We start from the raw sequence: 24,476 nt of genomic DNA, 5'->3' as shown, positions 1-24,476 counted from the left end.
TTCATATCCTGTAAAGTATAATTTTTTTCGTAAATATTTCTTTTTCCTTGATATTTCATATTATACATATGATTAAAACACACATTTTATTACTGGGTGGTTTTTCTTTTTTAATTATTACCTTTATATGAAACATTTTTCCTTATTTTGACAACAATGGCTATATTAACTTGTTCGCAGATTTTCATCCATTATGTTAATTAATTTAGTTCAATTATGATTAGTTTGAAATATTATAACGCCTATAAAAGTTAATCAGAAATTTAAATCACAATTAATCGGTTAAAATCTTAAGCTTAAAGCTCGCCTTTAAAAGTTTTTTTTTCTTTTTTTTTTATGTGTTGTTACTATATTTGGATTTGGTCTAACTATTTCTTTCTTTACAATTTATTTTAAACTTCTTTACACTTTATTGTGTACATGACACAACTCTCGATAGCTTAATGCAACATAAGTGGAAAGAGTAGACGACTATAATTGGTTTCACGGAAGGGTGTTTAAAATCCCGAACAATTAGACACATTACGATAATTTGAAATCGTTCGTGTAAATTCGTGCAGTAGAAAAGTAACCTGCCATAATTAACCTTACGGTGAGATCTTTAAACCCCCATAGGAGAAAATAAGTGATACCTGAGAACGAATACTGTACCTTCTATTTAAATGGAATACCTTTGCGACCCTACCTACAGTACATTCTTCTGATAAATCAATATTAAGGAGGACTCATAATACCAATTTCTACCTGTGTAAGGTATATCTAAAGGAACGTCCCAGTTGAGTGGAGCGTGGTGTATTTGGTTATGACCATCTATTTATTTAGGGATTTTGACCTTGTACGTGGAGTCAGGTTGTAAGCTCGGTCTCAGTAATAGGCGTGTTGACAGGATAGCTTTACACCTGTGTTATGACAACCCCATTTCTATATTGATCCGCTGACTAGAGGCTCTGATTGGCATCTATCGATTATTACACATCTTGTTTTACCCTGGAAACGTGTATACAATGTAAAACCCTCATCATGTTGGATATAAGATGAAGATACACTGGATGGTGATGATTTTATTGTGATGATAGTGGTATTTCGTTAGCTCTGTGGTACCGGTCGGGGAATTTCGTTTGAGTAGTGTCGTAGGTCTTTTGAACCTACAGCTGTGAGCCGCCAACATGAGTTTTATGGACATGTCATTGATGATTACTAAAAAGGAGATACACAATAAAACTACCAGCACCAACACGTCATCAAACACAATGACACGCTCTATGTCTAGAAATGGCTACCGCTCGTCCAACACACGCTGTGTGTCGAGGGCGGTGACCACTTCCTCAGAAACTCGATCTGTTACACATTCTGTCTCTCTTCAGCATTTCAAGGAGATGGACAGAAAGATGATGGGACGGATGAGTAAGTGGCAGTTCGGTGCTCTATTGAAACTGTGAGTATACAATGCTTTATGTGACAAAACTGCTGTGAAACCTCGAAGCAAATGGAATTATTAATATTGAATAACATTGAATAATCCTAGTATACCTGCAGATATAGTGTAAAATTGGTTGGGACGAATCAATTAATTCGAATTAAACGAGGTGTTTAAGTCATGCAAGTTCGAATGAAAAAGGTTCGTTCAAATGTGTTAAATTGTATATAAGGGTTTGGAAATACAAGTTATGTGATATAAATGATCGTTTAATTTTTAAATTAATATATGATATAATTGTATATGAAACGAATACAAATGTCACGTTCCTAATACCTTTTATTTAAAACCAAAAGTACGAAAAGGCTATACATGCCTCGTGTTAACCTAAATGGAAGCCATCTTGAATCTTGTGACGTCACTGAACTGTCCTAAGTTATCTACAGTTAACTTGACCATTAGTAAATCGGCAGCAAAGACTGTTATCGTACATCCATGACCCTAGTATTATCATATCTTTACCATATAAGATATGACACTAAACAAGGATTATAGGTGTACATTAAAGACTTAGAACATATGAACCCTGTACTATTCCTCAAAGGTTTTCTATTTTATCTCATAGTTTGCGATTCTGAAGAGACCTGATCTATTTTTATATCTTAAAATGAATATAAATAAATAAGGGAATTTGCATTTGATGATTAATGGTTTTGTCACAAGCTTAAACCAAACCGTTACAACCATTAGAAACACAAACTGTCAAATACACTACAACGACTTCTGGTACATGGCTTGATAATAATTGACAATAATTGACAATTTAATATCATATAGCTATACATTAGATATTCTATACATAAATTTATAGTTTATTTACTCGGCGAAATGTATCTACATTATAAAAAGTATATAGAGATATGTAGGGTTTATAGCAAGTGAAAGGTGCTTTTATTATATATTTACAGGTGTGGTTTGACACTGACTCAGCCAGAGATGGATAAAATGTGGATGTCTCTTAACGTGGCTGATGATGGCATGTATAGCTATAGCTCTCTCCTCAAAAACTTCGTCAACTTTAAATCATCAACTGCCGAAAAGAAAGAAACTATCCAACAAAGTAGGTGTCTTGGAGATGTACAGTAACTACAAATATGATAATCTTCTTTAATTTAGTAAAAGGATGAAAAGAGGGTAACGACATTTATCATTTTAATAACTGATACATTTCCAAGTAATATACATAATAAATTCCAATGTGTTTTACTTAACCCTGCAGGAAGGGCGTTAGAACTGTACCTTTTGCTCCTATTGCAAGATCGTAAAAGGCGACTAAAATGATCTTATCGTTTCTCTTCCTCTTAACTAACTTTGCTCTTCCTAACGTCTCCCGTGACACGGCCTCCCGTTTGGCCTTCTGTTGAGTGCTCGCCTCTGTGAGGTAGGCTCTGGGTTCTGTCCTCTAATTATAGAGTGGAAGTTTTGCTCCTTTTAAGCGCTCAGCATACAGGGAGTAGAACAACTGGTTCGCCCGTTGTCAGTATAATGTGACCGGTGATGTGTGTTGCTTTGTCTTTGGCAGGATGTTTCAGTAATATAGTACTATAAAAAGGGCAACAATTCCATTATGCAAAAAAAAAAACACAATTTTTGATGATTCTTTCTCCACTTTTACATCCTCATGCTACTTTGTAAAGTCAGACACTTTCCATATTTGACTAAGGGAATGTACTCTAAACTGTGTAGATATTATCACCCGGCAGATCTTCCTGAGGTACACACCTCTTCAGCTATTATATTAGATCTAACACCGGTATCCTGGTCTGTATATATATGTAATCAATATCATCATTAAAATTGCATGACCACGGACGAGATCTCACGTTAAGGGTAATATGTAATTACTAAAGGTGTTGATATCGACATATCCAGGGATCGATATTTACCTGTTGAGTGAACAAACATGGTGTTAATGGTGATCAAAATATATGGGGAGAGATACAATCGTGAATATCCTTAGGGCAATAAAGGGAATAATTTCGTTATTATAAGTCAAACATGCATCTTCGTGATGTGTTTTAAAGGTTTGTACCAAATAAATATTATTGAAGTCATCGTAAAATTTACAGGTGCAAAAAAGTTGTGTATTCTATATTTAGGTTTTTTGTATTTATGATTACCTATGTTTTCTGTCAGAACCAATTAAATGACGTTACAAATCTTAAGTAGTAATTAAAAAGCTAATTGCGGAAATTTTTTAGTAGTATAATAGCTTTGATATATAAAGGCTCCGTTTAAATCCCGGAAATGGTGATGTAGGTACATGTGACAGTTGTAATATTTCAGCAACAGGTTCCGTCTCTGATCCCAATAGCATGACAGAAAAGGGTCTACGGAAACCTCCCACAAGGAAGCGTAGCACTGGTATCATACCAACCATTAGATGTATGTACAGAGTTGTCGTTCTTTGTGCAACTGGCATGGGGGCTTATGTCACGGTGGGAATGTACTGGGTGTGTTGGGACATGGTCACAATTTGTTTGATTTGTCTTTGGTTCACCCTGGAAATATCAAATGCGTGTTGGTTTCTGTGTTAGTATGTTGAGATTTAACATATGATGGTGACAACTCATCACTCTTAAGCTGACAATATAAGTTAAAAAGCATTCAGATGTGATTTTAAACGAAATATTTCAAGAAACGTTTATGAGACATCCTCTTGTTGAAGACATCAATTTTGTTTTTCTCTCTACCAGCATTCCGACGCGCTTACTGTATATGATTCAATGATTATAAGAAGAAACACGTGTGCGCTCAATCTACAAAGTACACCTAGCAGCTGAAAATGACTACCAAATAAGAAACAAATGGCTAGCCACTTCCTTGGACAGGACACTGTCATAACTAGGTGGTCTTAGAAACGATATTTGAAGAAAAATCAATATACGTTCTTTTCTTTTGAATGCATGCTTGTTAACTTGTCAGTTTTGGAATTATACTCAGGCAGTTTTGTATATGTGTATAATGGTCTGTATGATACCCGCAAAACAATGGTTTGAAGTTATATAATGTAACATCAGAATGGGAGAAGGGAATAAACTAAATCGTCAATCATGCCAAAGCTTTTCATAAATGCTTACAGAAATCGACATTTCGTTTCATCTAACTGGGAACAAGGCGTCTCCTGAATACGATGATCAATTATTAATGTATATTTACGTTTGGTGTATCGTGGCTGGTTCATATTTGTTCTGTGTGTCGTTTTTTGCAGAAGGATAGCTGTATGCTATTGTTTAAAAAGCTTCAATGTTTACAGTATTGCCACAATAAACGATGATGTGTTCTACTTACAACAACTGTAGCATATAATGCTCTGAATGTATGTACCCATGACATGTAATAAAACGAATACATTGGCATTTTTGAAAGCAAAAAAACAAAACAATTTTCTAAACGTTACCTTTAAAACATGACGATATCATCCATTATTGATGAAAGTTTTGATGTAAATACAGTAAAACCTATATCAATGACGTTTTATCAATAACTCAAATGTCTCTCTAAATACAATAAATATTCTGGATAAAGCATCTTACATACAAATGTGAATTTATGTAGGACGTCGTTCGGAAATATTTTATACATTATAGACGTTTAACAGTCTTAAATGAATATATGCGGTATTGATAAAGCTGATAACATGAAAAGCCCGGTATTGTTCATTGATAATACTGAACCCAGCAGTAAAAATATTTATCTAAAAAAGAACATTTCTAACGGTTTTTTTTTTTTTTTTTTTTTTTTTTTTAATTTTCCATCTAGTCCTTTTCTGAACAAACATGTTATTAAGTAATTTTCCAAAATTCGGTGACTTTCGTAAAAACTAAACGAATCATGCAATTTATAGTTTATTACTAAAAGTAGTATAATACCAATTTGACATTTGCATGTTATAGTAATAACCAAACACAAGAACTTGCTAATTTAGAATATTTGATATGAGAAATGATAGTTAGGACTATAGATGATTAAAAAGTCAAAATGTCGGTCCTTATGAGGAATTATAAGATCAATATTTTGTTGTGAATACAGTATATTACACTAAAAATTAAATGTCAATAGGTCAATAGGTAAAATAAGAGCCCAATAGGTAAACCAAGAGCCCAATGCATGTTCTATTGGCAATGAGCGAAGACCTAAATAATATCTATCTATGTTATTGTATATTCTTGTACGTCCCCTTTGTGAGTTCGTGTTACAAAATATTTAAAATGTTCAATTTAAAAGCCAAGTAGTTGCTATATAGGACACACATATGTTAAAATTGCCTGTACAATGTCAATAAATAATGACATGAAATTATTGCTTACACAAATAAGAAAAATTACATGTCTGAATGGTCGATGTTTAAAAGTATTGATCTAAGCACGATAAATGATTAGAATATCGTCATCACCATTGAAAGGTAACACAAAGGACCGGGTTAAAAACCGTCAAGATGAAAAGTAAACATCATATGTGTATATATAGGGGCGAGCTGACAGTGGTATAACGGTACAGGTATACACTTTACCTGGTAATCTCCAATGCCAACATAACCACTGTTCTGTCCATACATAATAATCTCAGACTAGCAGGCTAGGGACCTGATAGCACTGATATATACCAGGGAAGTGGAATCTGGTGACAGGATTTATTGTAGGCAACCGTGAGTGCAAAATCCGATAACGTGAAAAATTATACTAAGGGCGTGGACATCGATATTTCTTAAAAGTTGAATTGATTTTAATTGGGATTCGAGAAATATGGATTTAAATTATTGTTCTTTGTAATATTTAACATCACTGGCGGACTTCCGAATTCCTTCAGATAGCAATACTACATCGCATCGCCTCATAAGTGAATGCAATATTGTGGATGTGAACATCGGATTGTAGAATTGAATTACAAAAATGAGGATTTAGAATTATTAGGACCACAATAATTCACTTTCCCACCATCTCACTCTTTCAGGTGACAACACCAAGGAACTAATTGAGGAAGCCAAGCGGGTACAAAGAGAACGTCGAGAGAAGAGGAAAGTGAAACAGCAGGAGGAAGCAGTCAAACCTCAATCAAGAGGCTTACCCTCGCGAACAGCATCCGCAGCCAGCTTCCCGCCACCCCCTCCCTCAGCACCGGCTTCCATCATGTCAACGAAGAGCGTCCGTACCAAGGAGTTACTGGTTAAGGTCAAAGAAAATGTAAGTCAATAATTCTAATATTTGTTTTATCAATATCAGTACTGATTACTAGTAACCAGTTACATTTGTTGATAGTAACAAACAAATTAAATTTCAGTGCAACCATTTTCACTGTCGACATTTCATAGTCCCTTTTTGGGATATTATATCCTTCCATTCATTTAATAAATCTTGAAACATCAAGCACAATATGTGTCTTTTTTACAGTTATTTACGGTTTATAGATGAATTAATATCGTGATACAATAGAAGAAGGCGCAATAGCTAGTATCAAACTATGCTTGTCGATTAAATCCATATTTGGATCTTGATATTGCCGGGCAACTAAAGCATATTGGAATTCAACTTATTATCATATCAATGGGTCTGTGTGTGTTAGAATCGATGTCGGACTGCTCTCGCTGGTTTGTACATAAAGGTACAGTCAGTAGTCTATACTGCTTATTATACGTGAAGTGTCTTTGATAACGGTCTGTAATATGTAGATGAGGAGGAAACTCCACGGAAGTGATTTTTGCATTAGAACCGAGGCCAATATGGTTTCCATGGGTACACATCGATTTCCTGTTCTCGTTTTTGGTCCCAACACACTCATAAACAGAAAAAAACTGATTAGATTAAGTAACTTTCGTATCATAAGTATTCTAAAACGAAACTTGTTTTCTTCAAACCAAACATTTCAACACTGCCATCTGTTTCATTGAAAAAGTAATCTAATTCTAACATTCAGCAAATTTAATGGATTTCAAGGTTAATAAAACGTCTATGATGGAATTCAAATACCCATATGTTCTGTTTGTTTGCCCCACACGAACTATCCAATGAATTCTATTCCAATCGGTATTTATTCTGTAGGTTTTTCAATTATTGAATTATAATGCAAAACGTTGTAAAGAGTGTCAATAGGATTTTTAAACAGGAATTAAACGTTAATTTGATTTAGAAAATGTATTGACGGTTTAAGTGTGGAAAGACATATATGGTATACACAGATTGTACATACCCATTGTCACCATATAACACTATGCCAAAACGTGATATTGGTTCATTTATGAATATTTCATTGCAGGTAATCAGTAACTGGGATGGACTCAAGTCCGTGTTTAAATTCCTCGATCGCAATGGATTTGCCACAATCACTATAAAGGAAATGCTGGTAAGTCCTTTGATCTTTACCTGTCAATACCTGATTGATGGTTTAAGTAGAGGAATTATATCATATGTCTACATTTAAAACATATTCATCTGTGTAACATTCAGATAACACCAATGTCATTGATAACAAAATAATGCAGGATTTTTTTGTTCTGACTGAGTTTGTAGATTTTATGCAATGTCATTCTTTAAAAGTTTCCTCTGCCGAAAACATGTGGTAGCGAGAGCATGAATATATAAAAAATGAGAAGCATTAAAACTATATCTGTTTACCGAATAATAAATTAAACAGAAATCGTAATTATTTATAACATGTTTAGTATTCTGTTCAAACAAGTCATGTGAATAGATAGATATAATATTTCATCAATTTTTTTTTCAATCTCTTCATTGTTACAGGACATTATGGATAGCATGAACTTTGGTTTGACTACAGACGAAAAGAAAGAGTTATGCCAACGTTTTAACCTTCAACAAAACGGAAGGTAAATAAATGTTCCAACAAACTCGCTCTTAGCGTAAAGAAAAATCTGTGAACAATATCGCTGGCTATCAATCATAAAGCTTATGGATATGTAAAGGATGGGTATATTGTGTTCTCATATGGGTCTTCAGTCTGCTATAAATTCAAGAGTCGGTTTCATATTTATGGTTGCCCATGTTTACGTGAAAGGTTTCTCGGTTCAATATAAAATACCAGTAGAAGTTCTATAACTTACGTACCGACATAACCTTCGGGGCTCTGGTTTTGTTCTAACACGTGAGTAGGGGTAAAGTAAACTGCTGGTAAGTGTTTACTTAATCTTCACACTAAAGAGCTCTCACTTACCAACTTTATGAGAAATAGCTTCCCTGAGGTCAAACACTTTACGGCTCTTTAATGACGTTATCTCGATATTAGAAAACGATGGCGGTCATGCCCTGTATCAGTCAATACGTTAAACAAATATTTTATTCGATAAATTGATTGTCTATTTGTTAATTTTATTCATTTCAGGTTCCACTATCTAGAATTTATGAAATGCTACTCACAGAGACCAGAGACGTCCTCCGAAAAATCCAAATCATTTGTGTACAACAAACATACTCATTCACTCTCGAAAAAGGTAGGTAGTTGAAATGAAGTTTCTTTGAACATGATATATAATACTGCGTTACAATTTAAACAAAAAATCCTAAATGAAAATATTGACATCATGACAAGAGAGGTCATACTGTATTTCAAATACTTATGTACAATATTTACATATATAGCATAGCATACCAACATAGCACTGAATTATCATGAGGGAACCGCATGTCAAATTAATATGAATGAAATGTGAAATGCATGTTTTGAACATATTTAAATATTATTGTACAACATTAATACTTTTGTGTGTGTACAATCTTGAAACGCACAGTTTACTAGAAATATTTTCATGAATCAGTTTTTATTTAGTGCATGTTCATAACAATAGGATACAGATAAAGCCATTAACTCAATGCATGTACTGTTTGTTCTTAATAAGACTCCATCCATAATCCCAGAGAATTAGTTAGCGTAGATGTAAGTAATGTAAGACGTGTGATCGTATTTACCGTAATTACCACTGGTATGATTGATTAATGTTTGTTATTTGATGTGATGTGATTTGCTAAATATTGCAGTTATTAATAAGTACACGTAAGAGTTTGATAATTAAACCCCTATTATCACATGCTATATATTACCCTCAAAATATGAGACGATGAAGTATAATGTCTGTATACAGGTATATGCACTATGCTAAAGGACTTGAACTATCGATAGCCTAGTCGACGCCAGTTCGCCTTAAGAAATATACCTGCAGCTTACACCACAGTACCCCATTAATTTCCTTATTATAGATTCACAATTTAATCAAGCTTGAATTAATTAATTGAATTTCATTGATCCCATTTATATTAGTTTCGTATTTAGAATAAGCGGCCTAAATCAGTCTATAGAAGCATTTGTTCTAAATCAAGCATCAAAATAACACTTTGCATGAAAGTGTAGCGTTTATTACATTTTATATATAAGACATTCTGATATAAATATTTCATATTTAAGTTAAAGACTAATATTTTCTGCGTGCGTGTGTGTTTCACATCTAAATTGTTTACATTAACTAAAGTAAGTACCTGACTCTGCCATCAGTTATTAGGTCGGTAGGCGAGCGTCATTTACTACTGGGGACGACTTAATGCCCTTAAAATATAATCTATTTACAAAAGGGGAGAATGGTAGAACAACAAATCATGACACTTTTAGAAAAATATGAAAGCGGAAAACGAACATTTAAATAAAAAAATATACATATTGTAATCGAAAATTATAAATGAGTATAGTTATATTGTATTTCTTTCTGTTTACAAAACCTTGTAAAATACCCATCATTTTTTATATATGTATAATACGCTCATATTAGTAACCAATCTAAACTAGATTTTCCACAATCAGATTGTTTGATGTGTGTGTGACCACTAAATAATACATTCCCTCATTTTATGTACATGTGTACATGTTAGTACGTATTTGTATATGCCGTTGTTTTGAGTGCACTAACCCTTGTGATGTTTTTTTACCTTGAACAGCAGAGGAATGGATCAACGATTACTGTGGCACGAGTTCTCACTGACATGCGGGATAAGGTGAAATTTACAAACAAATGTAGCATGACATTTAGTCTCTCGTTAGCGCTGCTACGTCGTCTTCTCAATTCATGTCATATTAACATTGTTTTCTTTTCAAATTTCAATATTATCAATTTGGCCTAAGAAATTGTAAGAAAATAATAAGAAATAAATGGAAAATATGAACATATTTTTCGAAGCAAACTTTCCTTTTTGAAACATTCAAGAGGATTTTTTTAATTAATAAAAGGTACCAGTATTCTAAAAAAAACATTTGGGAGTTCTAGAAAATTCATCAGAAATAATATTATTCCATTGACAAATTTAAATTGCTCTATTCTCCTTTCGAGAGAATCTTTTGATAATTCAATATCATTCATTCGAAGAGTTTCTTTCTATGCTGTTTTTTTAATGTAAAATTTCAACGGAATGATGAACGGGGTGTAAGAGTTATAGCCCTTTGGTCAACCATACAATATTTCTTGCGAGGATAGATTGTTGACACGTAACACGTTTTACAGATTTTAGGCTATTAACGAAAATGTTCGTTCTATAATGCATGCCTTTTGATGCTATTAGGTTTTTCTTAGTGTGCTATTCATTGAGTCATGTTCATCAATGATAATTCCGAAAAGACAGCACATGGAGAATAATTCACATACGGCTTTCGCTTACCTCTACAGACAATAATAATATTATCTCATCCAATCACTATCTAAATCTTGCTCTACTTTCCCTTTGAAGCTATCATTCTAATCAAATAAAAAAATATTCTTAGATACGATGTTTACCACCTTAACGTTTGCTAACACCATCACAAAGTTAAAATACATTATTTTTTAACTGGTGTATAACTTTGAACATCGCATGAACTCCATTTCAGTGGTGTTTGTTTTCATTAATGAATTGTTTATATTTACTTTAACAGTCTTAGATTGAAGATGGCTAATAGCTGCATTTGTATATTATATTCTAAATAAGTAAGATAAAACTCTTTATTCTTTCTTCTCCTCTATCGTAATTTATGTTGGAGTTATCTTTCCTGATATACGTCTGTGATCATAAGTTCTTTAAACGAAAAGTTTATTTACATAGGAAAGTAACCACAAAATGTATTTGCATAATATTTCCGTTCACTAGCCTTTTAAGATTACTTCAACCTTATTTTTTTAATAACGATACATTTTTTTTTAATTTTAGCTGATGGCCGAGAACAAGAATCTCCGACGGGCATTCAAGAAACTAGATATCAACAGGAATGGCTTTATTTCTGTAGGAGAGTTCAGGCGGGCTCTCAAGTCTTGTAACATTGACCTTTCCAACGAAGATTTTTATCACGTGATGACGGAATTCGACCACAATTTGACCGGAAAGATATCATATGAAAGCTTCCTCGGAACCCTCATTGATGTATAGTGTTTATCAAAAATTGTCAATTTAATATTTTTCATACGTACAGACTAAAATGTTATGAAGATATACTCAAAAGACTCTGTTAGTGTAACGTATCATCATTGCCAATTCCTGGAAAAAAGTAATAATATGATTTATATCAATCAAGGGTAAATGTGAATTATTATTTTGTTTTATAATTTCACACGTGTCACACAAAGAAATTGTTAATATGTATCGTATTGTGATTGTTTTCTTTACATGGGTTCGGTAAACAATATATATTTGGTCGATTGATCATATACTAGTATATCTATATATCAATTATCTATATTGTTTAGTGCTTGAATAAGCGATGCTTATAGCTGTACAGATACGAAGTTGTTAATTCTGTTAAACATTAGTACAGTTAGAAAGAAGAGAGAATATGCGTAGATCAGCTGCAATTAGGGTTTGTTTTTCCACTGGGTACTGATAATCCAAATATCACAATATCTAACACAACCATTCAAAACAGAAACTCACTACTTCAGCGAATCATTATTTTGATAACATTTTCGTTTTGCAATCCTTATCTATATTTTTTAGTATTTTTATATTTTGGAATATCTAGTTTTAATCTTTTTAACAAATGTGCCTTATATCTACGTACTTGATTCTTGGATATTTACAAAGACATACAATGTATACTGATAAGATATTTTAGCTGAAAGATAAATTTAGTAGCCAAACCTTCACGGTAGTACATTATCGAATGCTACCGGAAGTAATATAAATTTACCCAGCATGCTTTAGTGGATGTTTTATTATTTCGTCATAAGTCCTTATGCTTTCCAACTAAGTCAAGTTTTTTCTTATTTATTCTCTATTGTTGAAGCTTATCTGTGATACATTGTGTCATTAACTTTGTTAGAAAATTATATTTCATGTTGAAATTTGTAATGTGTACTGATTTATATACGCTAATATGATGACAGAGTTGTTATTGTGCTCAATAATAGAGCATCATATCAGTATTCTAAGGTTTTATGACAAATAAAAATCAGAAATAGAAGATTTTTGTCAACTATTCAATTTACAACAAAAAAGAAGATCAAATTAGTATTATTAATATTGTTTTATATCTGACATACTAACTTCTATGATAAGTTCTCTTTAGATAGCTGAATAACAATATAGTATGTTATAGTTCTAATTCTTGTGAATACTTTATCCTAATATCTTTGGAATACATTTCATGAATGACAGGTTTATAACTTTAAAATACTGATTTCATTTTAATATTAAACTCCATTAAACTGATTTACGTCTTTGTTGTTTCTTGCATATTGTACGTGTTAGAAATGCGGGTTACTTCTATGTTTTGTCTTTAATAAGGCCAATCAAATGTACATAACCTGATCAAATTGTGTAACAAAAGTTATAGAAAGGACAAATAGGATTGGGAGACTCGAGTAATATTTCTGTATGGGAAGTAGTCTGTAAATGTGTTGTCAGTATCAAGAGAATAGTTGGGACGCATTCCTGTAATTCGTTACGTTTGTCATCGACAGCATGCTTCTGTGATCTTACATCTTACAAACAAGTGCATTACTTTCGTATTATAGCAAATGGACAAATATTAAATAACAGTTATCTAAAATCCACAAGCATTTGCAACGTGTCAATATATGGTTTTGACGTCATGTTACTTACTTTTAAGTGAATGACCCATCCCAATTGCATTTGACCATCCGTGTTCTTATTGACGTTTACATTGTTTAAAGTCATTTAGAGTAAACAACGGACGGATGCATACCCTTAGTCCTTCAAATACGTGTCAGAACTTTATCTGCATCTTTCCTGGGGGACCCACTGTTCGTGCAGATGCAAAATTTAGACTCTTTAACTGGATCGATTTTTATTCCATAATGATTCTAATTCAGTAAAAGGCAATTATTATTGTTTACGTCATCAAAATTACATTATATCATGTAGTTATGGTATATATTTTTTTTATTTAAAGCGTGTTAATTTAGAGGCAATAAGCAGTTGGCGTCAACCATGGTTAATCCAAAAGTTTGGTTGTCAATTTTTATTATGGAAGACTTATTCTATGACTAAATACGGATGGCTGATAACGGAAATAACATAGTTTTTACGATTATCTCCCTTATATTAGAACAGGTTACACAGAGATACATGTTGGATATTGCATTAGCTTCACTCATGTTGTTGTCTCTATACTTCATGTGATTGAATGGATAATATCAAATGAAGACTTCAATAAAATCATGTTAACATTCTTTCGATTAAAGAAAAAGAAATTTTAATTAAAGTTTTAAAAACTAAGATAAATAAGTGAACAAAAAGGTAAACTCTTTAAATCGGGATCAGAAAATAAATTTACTCTCTGACAAGTTTTAACAACAGTTTCTTGGCAAGTCAATGGGCGGTGGGGATATTGTACTTTCCTTTTCAGTGTGACATTTTTGATGATGTCACAAATTATGTTTGATCTAAAACAAATCTCGCTCGTTTAATGTGGTTTTCTATTACATGTACTAAAGATTATTAAAGACTAATTTTAATAATCAAGAACACCATAGGATACTTAAAATACTTTAGAACATAAAAATATATATCACTGACCAATTTTTTTAAGTTTAAGTGCAAAGCATTAAACTGACGCTTTTTTTATTTTTATGCCATACTCATGTATCCTTCCGTGTAAACAAAAAACTCATCATACGAACAAAATCATTGCACAGGTGCGAGTTCGGGACCGTTTTCTTTATTGCATAACAATTTTCCTGCAGAAATAATCAATGTTATTTTAATGGAGGAATAGATATCACGAACTGTAAAAGTTAAATATGATATTGCGAAACGGAGATGGTTCTGTATAGTTTGACTGCCTAAATGAACGTCTATCAAAATGATAAAATCTGAAATGCACACTGTATCGGTGTATTGGGTATCGTAATGCAGGCTGCAGTAGGCGTGCATCATGTATGGTGGTATGGAATCCTACACTCACAACACGACTAACCCTAATTTGTTCTTATGAAAATGGAAACAGCATTGTAATTTCATAACAATTACAAACATCTCAAATATTCCGCGTATACTATCCTATAAATGTTTAACTTCAAGGAAATGAACATGTGTTTCAAGGAATAGAATTTGACGTTAATGTTTATACATAAATACCATTGTGCTCTGAAGGATTTTTGACAAGTGACATAATGCACTTTCTTTTAGGAATCTCTATGAAATGTAAAGCAATATCAAAGTTCAGAACGTAGATAAAAGTGTCGTGTCAGATTTGGCAATGTTCTACGCCCCTTCCATGGGTGGCTGGGCCTGAGACTGTATTGTCTTACAACACAGGGGATTCATCTCCCTCCCGTGAGAAGAGGGTGAGAGGACATTTATCGTGAGTTTGTGTAACAATGTACGAGATACTTGGTCGTTAATGTGTGTAATAGGAGTCAGCAATTGCCCATAAAATGTTCCTCACTGCTGCAAGTTTACTGTTGACAACTAGACATTACCCTACTTATATACAAACCTTTATGGCCAGGTTATGGTTTGAAGCGCACTAAACTGTTCGTCATAATAATACTTACATACCATAGTTACAAAGGGAGGATGGCGATTAATTCTCAATAAAATGGCATTTTGAAATTGATCAAGACATTTGCATTGTACATGTTACGATACTTCAGGGCTTGTTTGTGTATATTGCTGTCTATATAACCTATGTCTAAATGGTATAACATAACCGCGGCTATCAGATGCGATTTACATACCATAGAAAATGCACGTGTATAACATATTTTGTTCGATCCGTACTAACAGATTACTAGTAATAGTTGAAAAAATGTTTGATTGTGAATGAATGGCGGTGGGTAACTGGTTTACTTCAATTCTGTATAAGTCGAATAGGTTTGCTAGTTTATCGAATTCTGCAAACAATTTCATTTCACGAATGTCCTATTAAACGAGATCACGTTTCAGACAATAATTTCGCGATTTTCACTCTTAAAATAAAGATTGCATCGGAAATAAAGACAGATAAATCACCTACCAAGTGCATAAAACTCAAATACGGAAGAGTGAATTTAATTCGAAGTCATGTGTAACGAATGTCTAATACACATTGAATAAAATATATAAAGCCATAATACATTACATGGTTATTAACCGAAACCATTAATTTGCTTTGAGATTAATGGACTCGCGTTATGTTCAACCCATTTTATTTACACCTGTTTCTCTACCGAAACTTTTGAAAATATTGAAACATTTTCAAACGTAGATAATAATAAATAGTATTTTCAAGCAGTACGACCTACACTTTTGTAAATTATTACATAATCAGCAAGGTCCATCGAACATTTATATCTGTAGAAGTACTTGTGTTATCAATGCGGGAATTTCAACGAGCGTTGCCATGTAGACATCGCGATACAGGGTTGATACAAAATAAAACACGGAAGATTCCGGAAATGTTTGAAGGGGAAGGTTGATTATTACTCTGAGGTATATAAATTGGAAATTAATGTTTTCCTTGTAATTCTTGTGCGAATATCTGCAGAATGGTTTTCCTATCACTTTTCAATCATGGTTGCACTTAAATAAAGGCGAGAGACCACTTGACCCGCCAGGGGATGCCTCTTTCAATGGGAAAGTAAGATAATCGTTCATGTTTTCGTTACTTTGAAGAAAATAGAGAGTTTCTTATCGTGAATGATAATTGGGTTTGAGGTTTGCATCTCTACTGTATAAACAGAGTGCATTTTATATAAATTGGTAGCTAGAATCGAGCAATATTTTTGTAGTATAACGTTTTTAATTCAATGTTAAAAAGAAATGCTGTGGTATGTAGCAACATCACAATCAACATGCTATGGTGATGCACGCCCCCGCAAACTCTAACATACCCAGTGATGCACGCCCCCGCAAACATACCCAAAGGCACATTTGTTTATAACATGTATAAAAATATGTAATTATAAATGAATGGAATTATATTTGGAGTTGGTCTTAGTGTTAGCCAGAATAATTTGTGTTGGGATAGAACTGTTGATGAGTCGACTTTTTATGGAGTTACGTTACTTCTCAAAAATCTCAAAGTTTAGGAATTTTTCTGTTACTAACCTGAAATAGGAAACATATTAATTGAATGGCGTGGAGCTTTGGCTGTCTTTGATCGATGTTCTTTATTATCCATTTCAACGACATGTATTCCGTCGGGGTAAACCACTCACATAATACAATCCCATAAATCCCCACGTTTATAACCAAAAAACAATGAACATCATTGCATTTGAAATATGATTTATGTCTCATTATGGTCCAATCTGAACCAAGCAGTTATATCTAAGCAGTTTTATGAGTGTTACCGACGAGTAAGCCTATTATATGTTTTATTTTAATAGCAATGCTGATAATGTTTCACAACTTATCTCGCCAATCTGACATGATATCATATTGTTATTATTTTCAAATAGAATTTTGGCGCCTCGTGTCGTGTTTTTACACGTGAAACTATACCCGCGCGAAATCAGTAAAAGGCGCTTGTCATCACAATTGAAGCACGATTTTGAAGCATCATGGACGTAGCTCGTGTATCCGAATCAAATAAAAGCAAAGTAAATATATAATAAATCATTATTACCTATTAAGATAATTTGGATAATAAATGTATGCATTCAATCCGCCATTTTTGACTGGGAGATAAGATTTTGAATCAGGTGACTAGAAAGAAAATTTTGTGTTGAAATGATATTTCGTCTTTCAAGAAAAAAATATCTGTAAAGACTGTGGTTTTGATTAAACTATTTTTTGTACTTTATTAGCATAACAACTCAAATGATTACTAACAGATCACATTGTAGATGCAATAAGCAGGATACACGAGTTTACAGAATCATTTTTACTTTTATTTACAGATATATCAAGCCCATTAATCTAAGCCATAAATTCCGACAACAAAACAGAAGGGACCAATAGAGGCAATGTATGCTGATTAACTGATATCGCTATCAGGTTCGACAGTACCCGTGCATCAAACACGAGACCCCGTGGTTTGGCGTCGGAGACCCCCAACTCTGTGGGGGTGCCTGCATATCTCCAAGAGATTATCTCTTGTCGTTGTCAGCTGACGTTTCTACCGCCAGGCATCATCCTTTAACCCCATGGGTATCCCATAATAACATCAGTGTTTTAACTCTGGAGATACATCATAATACCAAACCATACGGTATTGTATAACAATACATGGCCAATCACCATAATCCGATGACAAAATAAGACATATTTCTTTTTTTTATCTGAACAGTGGTTATTTCACCTTCACCTTATTCCTGTTTTACTTTTCACTCAAAAACATCTTATTTCTTGACTTCTTCCCTTTTGTATTAACACCACCAACCTTCCTCCATCCTAGCCCTCCTCCTCCCCAATAGTACCTACCTCACGTACCCCAGACAGCTAGGCCACTGGTGTGGCGTCAACAGTATATATATCGAAGTTATCTTATTGTCAGCTGGCGAAAAATCTCATCTGATAATTTATAAAACCTTTGATAATTCTGTATAATAATGCATATTCTATATTTTGTTAATCTTCCCATCTTATTTTTTCTGTGATATGTTTTTATCGCATTGGCACATTTTTCATATCGTTCAGCTTCCTAGTTGCTTTGTTAAGTTCTAGCTCAATATCCATCGTTTATGAAAAACTTTGAAATACAAAATAAAAGTCACACACCAGGAAATATTTCACTATTACATGTACTATCATTTTACATAAATAATTTTTAAACACATTTTACACAATTAACATTAATAATTGGTATTTTTGTCATAGTAGACATACTGATAATTAAGTTCATTATCACCTTAATGTGAAATATTATTCGCTATTAATCCGTATGTTTTTCTATGCTAATTACTTACAAATCCCTGCATTCACAAACACCTGTCGATGGATCATTACCGGCCTAATTACATCAAGTTTATATCTGGTGATCATTGCGTCATTCCATTCGTCATCAGATGTGTCGTTGAACCCTCTAACCCCAAAAATCTGAAATCTGCTTATCAGAAGATAATATCTGTATTTGAATTCACAGGGCTAAAGGGATAATATGGAGGCGATGAAGAATGCTCATGAATATCAAAAGTCATGTGATATACGTATTGTACGTAAATTGTTATCATGTACTTGTAATTCTTTCCACGTGCAAAAGCGTGAGGTGTGGTGCTTGTCAACAGCAAAAGTGAACGTATTAATTCTAGGTTGTGCTTTATAAAAGATTAAAAATACACGATAAAATGATTTATGTCCTGAAATATTATATATACATTGATATTTGTTCTCATGTAATGGATTATTTTCCAAATTCCCACAAATGTCAGTTTATTTAGGCAAAAACAGTCAGAAAGAGGGCAGACAGACGAATAATAGCAGCCATGTTTGTCAATTGGTAATTGATATAAAGTATTTCCAACCTGTTGTGGATATCACAAATAGTGTGATATCATCATTGTCACGTCACAATGGCATGACGACGGTAATAGTGGCGTGTTAACGTGATAACAATATCTTACATCTGTGTTCATTTCATATAAAACTCGTATCAACAAGTTCATTTTAGTTCGCCTAGGTTAACAAATCTTAATTTTGATTTAAAATGTCTAAATAAAAGAGAGAATAATAATCATTTATAAATTTAAAAAGTTGAAAACGAGAAATTTATGAAACATTGGTTTGTATGTGATGAAACGATAAAACTGCTTGTTAGCACCTTACCATCAGTTTTGTTTGACGTTTGTCAATGTCAGTGCTGCGTGGGCTCCTGTAATTCTGACCTCTAGGTATCGCTTATGGTTCCTGGCCTCAATATTACGAAACAAAAACAATGACGTCAGTCAAAACTTGACTGACTTTTCTGATGTAATTTGACTTACGCTCGCGTCCGTATTTGTTTCCGGAAATAATGGCCTGCTAGGATTAAACATATAGGGTTATTCTTGTATGTGTCTTTTGATCAATCCACAGAAGAAGATTGAATGAATCCATGCTTTTGATTGAAGCGATGAACTGCAGTGATGAATTTTGATTTGTTACCAATATATTACAATATCAGCAAATTTTAAATTAATTAGAATGTGTAAACATTTTAAAGTGTGCATTAAACGAATTCGAATCTTTGTGATATAAGACTAACGGTTCTGTATTCCGACAAACGAGATCCATACAATGAGGTTTTAGAATTTAAAAAGAAACTGTAACCAGTAATCTATTTAATGAAAGTAGTAGATTTTGATTCCAGATTTCCAGAGAAATCCCCACGCACTTTGGCGGGCTCTAGCTGGTATTGGGTCGATGGATGATTTAAGAATTATCGATTCCCACAGACATGTAATGGACGTGTCAAGTCATATGAGCCTTTACTTTAGTGTGTTCGCCCTTACTGCAGTGTATGTGATGCAATTCTGCCTGAAACAGCTGTTTGAAGGTTTGGTATGCTCTTATATACCACATCAAGGCCACATGTTATGGTACACTGTCGTACACTGTAACTATCGTGTCAGCAAATGTTGGTCTGGACACCACACAAGTATTGACTTTTCCACGTAAATAACAGACAGTTCAACAAGTACAAAGGTCCCAAATATCCTATACAAATCGCACCCCGTGAACTTCTGTCTCGGATATGTTTTCTCCGTGGCTTCCCTTTCCTTCTGAATATCTCTACTTAAAGGTTTAACACAGGCCAAAGCCAACTTTCAAAATGGTCATTTTTTTAATTTATTAATTATACCCTGGTTGATAATTGATGGTCATACTGATAATGGATGTGAAACCGCTTATTTTCTGGTTGAATGGTATCGTATCTCATACTGTCACGACATCGAGTTTGTCATCACAAAGCCAGCGGAAGTTGTGGGAGGAGCGACACCGTGCGGCCACTGTATGTTGAATCGCCTAACTACGTAAGCTTGTGTTTAGGCAAAAACGTCTGGATGCTGAGTGGGCTTAATCTAGTTTTCTACGATGTTTTATATAAACACGTGTAGAATAAGATATATAGCTAGATCAAGAAGGCTAATTTTTATCTGTTGAAGTAGTCTGGTTCATGCTGATGCTACTGTCACTATTCCATTTGATCAAACCTACGTAACAGCAACCGGTCAAATTACACAGTAATCAAACAGCATTAAAACATGAAATGGTGCATATCTGTATATGATGATAAACTTACAGACATTATAATGTTCTCCTAATGATTAATATATGTTTAAGTAATTCAAATCCTGAATGATGTCACTGAAAACATGTTACGCTCATTTTATGGGTGAAAATCGAATCATTCACAAAATCAAAACCAAAATGGCGGAAACTAAATTGAAAGTAGTTTGTGGCTCCATCTAGCGGTGGTCGCAACGCATCATTACGTGAAAGCCGACATTAAATGGCAAAGTAAATGGAGGGTATACTATACATTAGTTTAATGTCGTCACGGATATACGACCTTCTGTGGATGGATTGGTAAACAGCGTGTGCTGGGTTTGGCCTACTTTCTTCTGTATTCTTTAACATTGCATTATAAGGGTGATTTAGCAGAACATAATAGAAATCGTGAATGTTTACAGAGAGACGAACCAAATCTTCAAAACCTCATTGTATACATATAGTCCATCACTCTCACATACCAGCTATTGAGAGCTAACAATTCTAACCCGCTACCGCCGCTATTCCTTTAAGTAATTACCTGATACTGTCGATTCGATCTCCTTCCAGATTTACTAATGTTGTGAGAAGAAATAATAGGAATTTACAAAAGGTGCCCAATATATCTAGTGCATTTGATAATACTTATAAAATCATAATTTGAAAAAGATCTCACTCGATATGCTAATGATTGTGGCCTTGACCTTAGATCTAGAAATGATCTTTTTCTGTTATTTTATTCTATTTTCAAGATTGTCATTCTTTATAATATTTGGCCTTGTATTGCATGTATTGTATGCGACACTAGAAGATAATTTTGTCATGTTTAATGAAGTCTTTATCAACTTTTCTAGCATCTAATTTGCTCTAGAGTATATTGTGGATATGGTAGCTGTTAATCGTCCGAAGCATTTCCTCTTTACAAACAATTGTGAAAACGTTTTACCTACTAATTCAACCAGGAGTATTTTACATTTTTAACTTTCCATTACAACTGAACGCACCAGTTAAAAATAGAGCTGCACGTTCTTTCCCATTCATCGCCGCCCATAAACGCAATTGTTTCAATCACTTACTATCAAAATCAACATATCTTATTATTTATTAATGCTTCTGAGGTCACAATTGCTTTTAAATGTCATCTGAATTGAACATCATTATATTTCACTTACTCGATAGAAAATAGAGTCAAATGAACAAGTAGGTTTTTTGTCATTTATTTCAATAACAAAATAACAACGATATACACATTCAAACAGATCTGTGAAAAAAAATACGAACCTTTGAACTATCATCAAAGCTGTATATGACGGTGGGTTTATAACAGAAAACGACATACGTTGCAACGCCGGCAAAACAATTTCCTAGGTTTTGTCGGGCCATTATTGATTATTATTCCTTGGTTTTGTCGGGCCATTATTGATTATTATTCCTTGGTTTTGTCGGGCCATTATTGATTATTATTCCTTGGTTTTGTCGGGCCATTATTGATTATTATTCCTTGGTTTTGTCGGGCCATTATTGATTATTATTCCTCGGTTTTGTCGGACCATTATTGATTATTATTCCTTGGTTTTGTCGGACCATTATTGATTATTATTCCTTGGTTTTGTCGGGCCATTATTGATTATTATTCCTTGGTTTTGTCGGGCCATTATTGATTATTATTCCTTGGTTTTGTCGGGCCATTATTGATTATTATTCCTTGGTTTTGTCGGGCCATTATTGATTATTATTCCTTGGTTTTGTCGGACCATTATTGATTATTATTCCTTGGTTTTGTCGGACCATTATTGATTATTATTCCTTGGTTTTGTCGGACCATTATTGATTATTATTCCTTGGTTTTGTCGGCCATTATTGATTATTATTCCTTGGTTTTGTCGGGCCATTATTGATTATTATTCCTTGGTTTTGTCGGGCCATTATTGATTATTATTCCTTGGTTTTGTCGGACCATTATTGATTATTATTCCTTGGTTTTGTGTCGGGCCATTATTGATTATTATTCCTTGGTTTTGTCGGACCATTATTGATTATTATTCCTTGGTTTTGTCGGACCATTATTGATTATTATTCCTTGGTTTTGTCGGACCATTATTGATTATTATTCCTTGGTTTTGTCGGACCATTATTGATTATTATTCCTTGGTTTTGTCGGACCATTATTGATTATTATTCCTTGGTTTTGTCGGGCCATTATTGATTATTATTCCTTGGTTTTGTCGGACCATTATTGATTATTATTCCTTGGTTTTGTCGGACCATTATTGATTATTATTCCTTTGTTTTGTCAGACCATTATTGATTATTATTCCTTGGTTTTGTCGGACCATTATTGATTATTCTTCCTTGGTTTTGTCGGACCATTATTGATTATTATTCCTTGGTTTTGTCGGACCATTATTGATTATTATTCCTTGGTTTTGTCGGACCATTATTGATTATTATTCCTTGGTTTTGTCGGACCATTATTGATTATTATTCCTTGGTTTTGTCGGACCATTATTGATTATTATTCCTTGGTTTTGTCGGACCATTATTGATTATTTTGTCGGACCATTATTGATTATTATTCCTTGGTTTTGTCAGACCATTATTGATTATTATTCCTTGGTTTTGTCGGACCATTATTGATTATTATTCCTTGGTTTTGTCTGACCATTATTGATTATTATTCCTTGGTTTTGTCGGACCATTATTGATTATTATTCAATCCAGGAATGTCAAACGTTGCATGAGCAGGTTATGTTGTAATCTGTATCACGGTCAGTGCCCACGCCATGTTGGATATGTCAAGATCAAATGACAGATGAAGAGCAGAGTTTTTTTTTCATTCACAATCCTCATGCTGTTGATGTGTTTCTCCATAAAACGAAATTTTAAAAAGTATATTTAAACGTAAAAAAATGATATGGTACGGAAGTCTAATATTTGTGCGAAAGGGTAAATGTACGGCACATGGATGGTTGGATTTGAAGATAGTATTAAAGCGTTTGTGTTCAAACGAATTCAGTAGTTACATTTGTTTTCAGATTCTTTTGTTCTTTGTTTTTATAGGTTTCTCCTCCTTTTATGTTTTTTTTTGGGTTTTTTTTTATCATAATATGTAAATAGAAATTATGTTTTGTCGCCGATTACGTAAAACAGTCGTAACGTAAGTTAACCAACCTATTTCTAGTATAAACTAGTATTTGAGATATTTTTTCACAACAAGATTGAATTAATTTTCCACTAGTTAACCTGGAAGTATGCTTTGTTCGAAATGCATATACCGTCAATATAAACTGCAGCAGTAATGATATAGCGCAATTGTGTCTTCATTGATTTGATAAAATTAGGCAGGCATAAGATAAAGATCTGTGTACTGCAGAATATGATAAAAAAAACATTGGCACTTGTGT

General features: G+C 33.4%; 2 protein-coding genes across 11 annotated transcripts in view; one reads left to right on the top strand and one right to left on the bottom strand.

The window, feature by feature from the left end:
- Window positions 1–13,146, top strand: part of LOC138332514 (EF-hand calcium-binding domain-containing protein 6-like) — a 34,119-nt gene extending 20,973 nt beyond the window's left edge. For 6 of the 10 annotated variants that reach the window (XM_069280542.1, XM_069280527.1, XM_069280520.1 and 3 more), the window contains 9 exons: window positions 1,365–1,435; window positions 2,386–2,537; window positions 3,764–3,862; window positions 6,431–6,660; window positions 7,730–7,816; window positions 8,215–8,300; window positions 8,813–8,921; window positions 10,414–10,470; window positions 11,653–13,146. In XM_069280542.1, the coding sequence (XP_069136643.1) occupies window positions 1,365–1,435; window positions 2,386–2,537; window positions 3,764–3,862; window positions 6,431–6,660; window positions 7,730–7,816; window positions 8,215–8,300; window positions 8,813–8,921; window positions 10,414–10,470; window positions 11,653–11,868 (1,107 nt within the window). In that variant the 3' untranslated portion in view covers window positions 11,869–13,146. Of the gene's footprint in view, window positions 1–1,364; window positions 1,436–2,385; window positions 2,538–3,763; window positions 3,863–6,430; window positions 6,661–7,729; window positions 7,817–8,214; window positions 8,301–8,812; window positions 8,922–9,326; window positions 9,365–10,413; window positions 10,471–11,652 lie in introns of all 10 variants that reach the window. The other 4 variants (XM_069280533.1, XM_069280566.1, XR_011209842.1 and 1 more) reach the window with 3 other exon arrangements.
- Window positions 1–24,476, bottom strand: part of LOC138332601 (uncharacterized) — a 338,301-nt gene that overhangs the window by 114,486 nt on the left and 199,339 nt on the right. The gene's annotated exons all lie outside the window — the stretch shown is intronic.

Source organism: Argopecten irradians, chromosome 1 (genome assembly GCF_041381155.1).
Source record: "Argopecten irradians isolate NY chromosome 1, Ai_NY, whole genome shotgun sequence".
Taxonomy (NCBI): Eukaryota; Metazoa; Mollusca; class Bivalvia; order Pectinida; family Pectinidae; genus Argopecten; species Argopecten irradians.
This window is presented reverse-complemented; position numbering and strand designations above follow the sequence as displayed.